The 7,207-nt window shown below is 40.8% G+C and overlaps 1 protein-coding gene across 2 annotated transcripts; it reads right to left on the bottom strand.

Moving 5' to 3' along the window:
- Positions 1-251: 251 nt before the first annotated feature.
- Positions 252-2,506, bottom strand: LOC106595828 (zymogen granule membrane protein 16). 2 transcript variants are annotated; one of them, XM_045697833.1, is made up of 5 exons: positions 2,354-2,506; positions 2,023-2,044; positions 1,533-1,585; positions 1,121-1,286; positions 252-868 (listed from the first exon to the last, which is right to left on the bottom strand). In XM_045697833.1, the coding sequence occupies exons 3-5, from the start codon at positions 1,582-1,584 to the stop codon at positions 502-504; spliced, it is 585 nt and encodes a 194-aa protein (XP_045553789.1). In that variant the 5' UTR covers position 1,585; positions 2,023-2,044; positions 2,354-2,506; the 3' UTR covers positions 252-501. The 2 variants fall into 2 exon arrangements, with proteins under 2 accessions (XP_045553789.1, XP_045553785.1); XM_045697829.1 differs by having other exon boundaries at positions 2,358-2,506.
- Positions 2,507-7,207: the final 4,701 nt, after the last annotated feature.

The raw sequence follows: 7,207 nt of genomic DNA, 5'->3' as shown, positions 1-7,207 counted from the left end.
GTTATCACAATGCAGCATGTATAAAATAGTGAAGGTGAAGTACCCTGAGAGGCTATTATCTCCCCATAATATTTTATTGTTCAATTAATCAAAGATAAAATTAATCATTTAAGTCCCATATGATTCTTTCATTTAATGTGATAAATACAACATCAAATGATGTGTAACAACGCATGTGGTCTGTGACCCACGCTGACAAGACAGTTTTAATATTCCTATCTGATGGGTGCTTCATGAGAATTTAAACTGAATGAATTTGAATGTTTTGAATATTTTATTGTATTGCTTCAAGTGAGGGATCACCAAATAGTTCTGTCAGCGTCTATGTCAAACATCCGTCTAAAACATATAGGGTCAGTTTCCTGGACCCAGATTAAGTTACTCCTGGACTAAAAAGCATGTTGAATGGAGAATCTCCATTGAAAGTAACTAGTCCAGGACTAGGCTTAATCTGTATCTGGGATACCATCCCAAAGAGCAAGACATACTTTTTTATTTTCTTCAAATAATAGGAGTTACTGTTTCCAGTGCTGTTTCCAGAGTACTGTTTCCAGCCCCTTCCATGTACACCAATCCCCAGTGGGCTCCGATGGAGGTGATCCCGGCACCGTTGAAGCGACCGCTGAGCAGCCTCAGCTCATTGCCCATGTTGGCTGGGTAGAAGTTGAAGGAGACTTGGCTAGGCTGGCCGGCTGACAGAGTGCGCCCCATGTTGGTGGTTAACACCAGGTAGCAGATGTAGTCTGCTGGGTTGTACTTCCCAGACACCTCAACGATGGCCTCTTCATTAAACAGCTCCATCTCCTGCTTTTCACCCCCTTCACCACCGAACACAGGAGACCAGGTGGAGCCGTATCTCAGCTGGAACCTAAAACAGAGGAAGCTTTTCACGTTGGTTGTGTTTTGATAAGGCACATTCAGACCGAGAGAGCAGGTAGCGTCAGAGAATATCAAGGAATTACATTTTACATTGTACTCTGGGTTAGATAAGATTACACTATTGTTTGGTCATGTACTGAATATGTAATAAACACAATTAATAAATACAGAAAGAATGCATGTTGGGTAGTGCAGTTGGGCTGAGTCAGTGGTGTCTGTTCATGGGTCAGGGTCTGCTCACCCGCTGATGTAGGCGTTGCTGTTGCTGTTGTAGTAGTAGTAGTAGTAGTAGTTGTTGTTGGTCTCCCACACTCTGACTCCTGTGATGCGTCCCTCACCGTAGGAAGCAAATGGGGTCCCACCTCCCTGACCCACCGCAGAGGAATACGAGTACGGGTCTTTGATGGCTAAAATAACATGGGCAATAAGTTTACTATATTAATAATACATATTTTACCAACACATATCTGAAAGATCTTTACATTATGAATAAAGTGCAGATGAATTAACTAAAGTACATTCTGCAATGATTTAATCCATCAGCTTTTGTGTCAAAGAAGAACTCCTCAGTCTAACTGAAAAAGACAAGTTGGTGAAAGCACAAAAGCTATTACTTAATAATTATAATTCAGAATTGTATTTTTATTACTCACGCATTGCCAAGCAGCTAGCCAAGAACACTGTGACAACCAGGATTGAGAACATTCTGCAAAAGGAAGGCATCAATACTTAAGACCTGTAACAGCTTTTTTCGGAAGGAGTGGACCAAAGCGCAGCACGTGTTCATGATATTTTATTTACATAAACACTCAAACAAACCGAGAAGCCAAACAGTTCCGTCAGGTACACTAACAAAACAGAAAACAACTACCTACAAACACAGGTGGGAAAAAGTCTGCCTAAGTATGATTCCCAATCAGAGACAACGATAGACAGCTGCCTCTGATTGGAAACCATACTCGGCCAAAACAAAGAAATAGAATGCATAGAATGCCCACCACATAGAATGCCCAGGGCGTGACAAGACCTTAAATTTAAGTCAATTTTACTCTCACTCCGTTTCACTTTAAATGGTAAAACTTGAAATAATGTAGTTAATATTGTTTTTCATAGTAGTTTGTCAAAACAACAAAGTCCTTTTACCTGTCAGGTCAACCAGTGTTTCCTAGGAGGGAAAAGAAAATAACCTTTTGAATTGTGACGTAACAAACAACAAACCATTCTTGAATGTGAAATGTTATAAAACAGCTCTAAAAAGTTGAACCTACTCTTGTTTACTACAATCACTCTTGCAGTGCTAAGCTACTGTCACATTAAAAATAATGTCAGATCATTGAATTTAAATTTAGAGGCAAAAGGGCAAAAATGTTTGTCCCCAAATACCAAGAGATAATGAGTTTTAACTTCATAACATTTCCCACACCAGTATCATGCATTGAATACACATTTTCTATTTAGTTAGTTGTGTAGTTACCCACAGTGCTATCTTGAGATGTGTGTGAAAAGCTTCTTATCTCTCTCTCTGCCAGGTCCTTCTAGTCTACTGCTTTGTCTAAGATCTGCATTTATACCTGCTGAACATTCCATCAGCTCTAGATGGAAGGATCATGACAAAGAACACCTTCAGTCAGTCACTCACTGTAGAGACGTCAGACATTGTTCACTAATTGGTCGAGGCTACTTTGGGAGGGTGTGTCAAGGAATATTATAAGGAAAAAATTATTGTATTCTTTTGAATTGTAACAAATGAATGATCTGAAATAGGGATTCAAAAAAGATACAATCTAACAACCGAACAATTCAAATAATATACCAACATCGTATGAATGTGTACAAAAATCGCTCAAAATCAGTCTCCCAATCTTCAGTTGTTTTATTACACCAAGAGGAACTCCTTCCCTTCAAACATTAACACGCTGAAAAAGACAAGTCGATCTGGTCATTAATAGGTTTGCTCATATACCTTTTTAATTGTAGAATATTTGTTTCAGTACATGTATTTCAATTTAATTCTAGAGGGGCAGATGAGATTTGAAATTTTTCGTCTCCATTATTGTCCAACGTTTTCTGCAGTCTGTTACAATACTCACATCTTCATTAAATCACTGGCAACCTGTACATGTTACTGCAGGAAAACAATCTGATTTCATTTTCTGCAGATTAACCAGATAAATATCAGTAGAAGCTACAAAGTGAGAAAATAAATGTTTGTATACAGATGACAAAGTGAAATACTCTGAGGCACTTGTTACTACCTATCCATAATATTTGTTAGTTCAATTTACACATTAATACAAATATATAATGTAGGACCTTTTTGATCAAAAATAACTGTCAATATAAATCAAAATTGCTATATTAACTACTTTTGTGTATGCAAGTTGATTTATCTTTTTTGTTTTACAGTGGGGGAAAAAAGTATTTGATCCCCTGCTGATTTTGTACGTTTGCCCACTGATATAGAAAGGATCAGTCTATAATTTTAATGGTAGGTTTATGTGAACAGTGAGAGACAGAATAACAACAACAATATCCAGAAAAACGCATGTCAAAAATGATATAAATTGATTTGCATTTTAATGAGGGAAATAAGTATTGGCGCCATGGATTTGAGTCATCCACTCGTTCAACTTGCAGAGAAAGGATTCCAAAAATCTACCCCTAAACTTTGTTTCAACAAGTCAAAATCGATTTCTATTTACTCCTCGGATACCCTAAAATGTAATCAAACTATAATATTTATTTCGGAAAGAAATATGTTCAATAGGAAACCGATTTTAGCAGATGCGTAATGTCTTCATGGCGCGCGCAAACACAAATTTCCAAGAATGTGTCCTTCTACTAAAACTTATATTTTTAATTTTACTCATTGACAAGTGTAGTTGGACTGAGTCAGTGGTGTGTGTTGGGTGGTGTAGTTGGACTGAGACAGTGGTGTCTGTTGGGTAGTGTAGTTGGACTGAGACAGTGGTGTCTGTTGGATAGTGTAGTTGGACTGAGACAGTGGTGTCTGTTGGGTAGTGTATTTGGACTGAGTCAGTGGTGTGTGTTGGGTAGTGTAGTTGAACTGATTCAGTGGTGTGTGTTGGGTAGTGTAGTTGGACTGAGTCAGTGGTGTCTGTTGGGTAGTGTAGTTGGACTGAGTCAGTGGTGTCTGTTGGGTAGTGTAGTTGGACTGAGTCAGTGGTGTCTGTCCATGGGTCAGGGTCTGCTCACCCGCTGATGTAGGCGTTTCTGTTGTAGTAGTAGTAGTAGTAGTAGTAGTAGTAGTAGTAGTAGTAGTAGTAGTAGTAGTAGTTGTTGTTGGTCTCCCACACTCTGACTCCTGTGATGCGTCCCTCACCGTAGGAAGCAAATGGGGTGCCACCTCCCTGAACCACCGCAGAGGAATACGATTGCAGTTCTTTCATGGCTAAAATAACATGGGCAATATATTCACTATATTAATAATACAAATGTATGTATACATTATTTTAATTTTACCAACACATTTCTCAAAGATCTTTACACTATGAATAAAGTGCTGATTAATTTACTAAAGTACATTCTGCAATGCTGTAATCCATCAGAGGAACTGAAAAAGACAAGTTGATGAAAGCACAAAAGCTATTATTTAATGATTAAATTATTATTCACATTTGTATTTTTATTATTCATGCTTTGCCAAGCAGCTGGCCAAGAACACTGCTGAGGGGAGGACTGCTCCAAATAATGGCTGGAACGGAGCAAATAGAATGGCATCAAACACATGGAAATCATGTGTTTGTTGTATTTGATACCATTCCACTCATTCGGCTCATGCGATTACCACGAGCCCATCCTCCCCTATTAAGGTGCCACCAACCTCCTGTGGTGACAAATATGATTGAGAACATTCTGCCAAAGATAGTCATCATTCCTCCCCTCTCTCTCCAGATGAAATCTTGCGTCTTGTGACGGCCGGCCGCCCAACAACCTGCCCGCTTGACCCTATCCCCTCCTCTCTTCTCCAGACCATTTCCGGAGACCTTCTCCCTTACCTCACCTCGCTCATCAACTCATCCTTGACCGCTGGCTACGTCCCTTCCGTCTTCAAGAGAGCGAGAGTTGCACCCCTTCTCAAAAAACCTACACTCGATCCCTCCCATGTCAACAACTACAGACCAGTATCCCTTCTTTCTTTTCTCTCCAAAACTCTTGAACGTGCCGTCCTTGGCCAGCTCTCCTGCTATCTATCTCAGAATGACCTTCTTGATCCAAATCAGTCAAGTTTCAAGGCTGGTCATTCAACTGAGACGGCTCTTCTCTGTGTCACGGAGGCTCTCCGCACTGCTAAATCTAACTCTCTCTCCTCTGCTCTCATCCTTCTAGACCTATCTGCTGCCTTTGATACTGTGAACCATCAGATCCTCCTCTCCACCCTCTCCGAGTTGGGTATCTCCAGCGCGGATCACTCTTGGATTGCGTCCTACCTGACAGGTCGTTCCTACCAGGTGGCGTGGCGAGAGTCCGTCTCTGCACCACGTGCTCTCACCACTGGTGTCCCCCAGGGCTCAGTTCTAGACCCTCTCCTATTCTCGCTATACACCAAGTCACTTGGCTCTGTCATATCCTCACATGGTCTCTCCTATCATTGCTACGCAGACGACACACAATTCATCTTCTCCTTTCCCCCTTCTGATAACCAGGTGCCGAATCGCATCTCTGCATGTCTGGCAGACATATCAGTTTGGATGACGGATCACCACCTCAAGCTGAACCTCGGCAAGACGGAGCTGCTCTTCCTCCCGGGGAAGGACTGCCCTTTCCATGATCTGCCCTTTCCTGAAACCCCACCTCTTTAAGGAATACCTGGGATAGGATAAAGTAATCCTTCTAACCCCCTCCCCAAAAAAGATATAGATGTACTATTGTAAAGTGGTTGTTCCTATGGATATCATTAGGTGAATGCACCAATTTGTAAGTCACTCTGGATAAGAGCGTCTGCTAAATGACGTAAATGTAAATGTAAATGTAAATTCCTAATGACCTTTCATTTCACTCAGTTTCACTTTCACTCCACTTCAAATGGTAAAACTTGAAATAATTTTGTTAATAATGTTTTTCATAGTAGTTCACAAAAACAAGCGAGGCAATTTACCTGTCAGGTCAACCACCCCTAGGGGGGAAAAGAAAATACAGTTTTTATAATTGTGAAATCTGACCTAACAAACAACATTTACAGCTGCTGAACATTCCATCAGCTCTAGATGGAAGGAGCATGATGGAGAACAGCTTTATTAACTTACTATAAAATGAATCATGCAACAATAACAAAGATTTCACTGAGTTACAGTTCATATAAGGAAATCAATCAATTGAAATAAATAAATTAGGCCCTAATCTATGGATTTCACATGACTGGGAATACAGATATGCATCTGTTGTTCACAAATACCTTTAAAAAAAAGTAGGGGCGTGGATCAGAAAATCAGTCAGTGTCTGGTGTGACAGGGTTGATCAGGCTGTTGACTGTGGAATGTTGTCCCACTCCTTTTGAATGGCTGTGCGGAGTTGCTGGATATTGCCGGGAACTAGAACACGCAGTCATACACACTGATCCGGAGCATTCCAAACATGCTCAGTGGGTGACATGTCTGGTAAGTATGCAGGCCATGGAAGAACTGGGACATTTTCTGCTTCCAGGAATTGTGTACAGATCCTTGCGACATGGGGCCATGCATTATCATGCTGGAACATGAGGTGAAGGCGGCGGATGAATGGCATGACAATGGATGGGCCTCAGGATCTCGTCACAGTATCTCTGGGCATTCAAATTGCCAACGATAAAAAGTTTGTGTTTGTTGTCGATAGCTTATGCCTGCCCATATCATAACCCCACCGCCACCATGGGGCACTTTGTTCACAACGTTCACAATCTCGCCCACACGATGCCATACACGTAGTTTGTGGTTGTGAGGCCGGTTGGACGTACTGCCAAATTATCTAAAAACAACATTGGAGGCGGCTTATGGTAGAGAAATTAACATTAAATTATCTGGCAACAGCTCTGGTAGACATTCCTGCATTTAGCATGCCAATTGCACACTCCCTCAAAACTTGAGACATCAGTGACATTGTGTTGTGTGACAAAATTGCACATTTTAGAGGGGCCTTTTATGGTCCCCAGCACAAGCTGTATCTGTGATCATGCTGTTTAATCAGCTTCTTGATATGCCATACCTGTCACATGGATGGATTATCTTGGTAAAGGAGAAATGCTCACTAACAGGGAAACAGGTAAACACATTTGTGCACAACATTTTAGAGAAATACGCTTTTTGTGCGTATGGAACATTTCTGGGATCTT

The sequence above is a fragment of the Salmo salar genome, chromosome ssa02 (genome assembly GCF_905237065.1).
Source record: "Salmo salar chromosome ssa02, Ssal_v3.1, whole genome shotgun sequence".
NCBI classification, from domain to species: Eukaryota; Metazoa; Chordata; class Actinopteri; order Salmoniformes; family Salmonidae; genus Salmo; species Salmo salar.
This window is presented reverse-complemented; position numbering and strand designations above follow the sequence as displayed.

Coding starts and splice junctions, on each gene's coding strand:
- LOC106595828 (XM_045697833.1), bottom strand. CDS start 1,584: ATGTTCTCAATCCTGGTTGTCACAGTGTTCTTGGCTAGCTGCTTGGCA. Junction 1,287..1,532: donor GGCTAGCTGCTTGGCAATGC/GTGAGTAATAAA, acceptor ATGTTATTTTAG/CCATCAAAGACCCGTACTCG. Junction 869..1,120: donor AGCAACGCCTACATCAGCGG/GTGAGCAGACCC, acceptor CCTCTGTTTTAG/GTTCCAGCTGAGATACGGCT.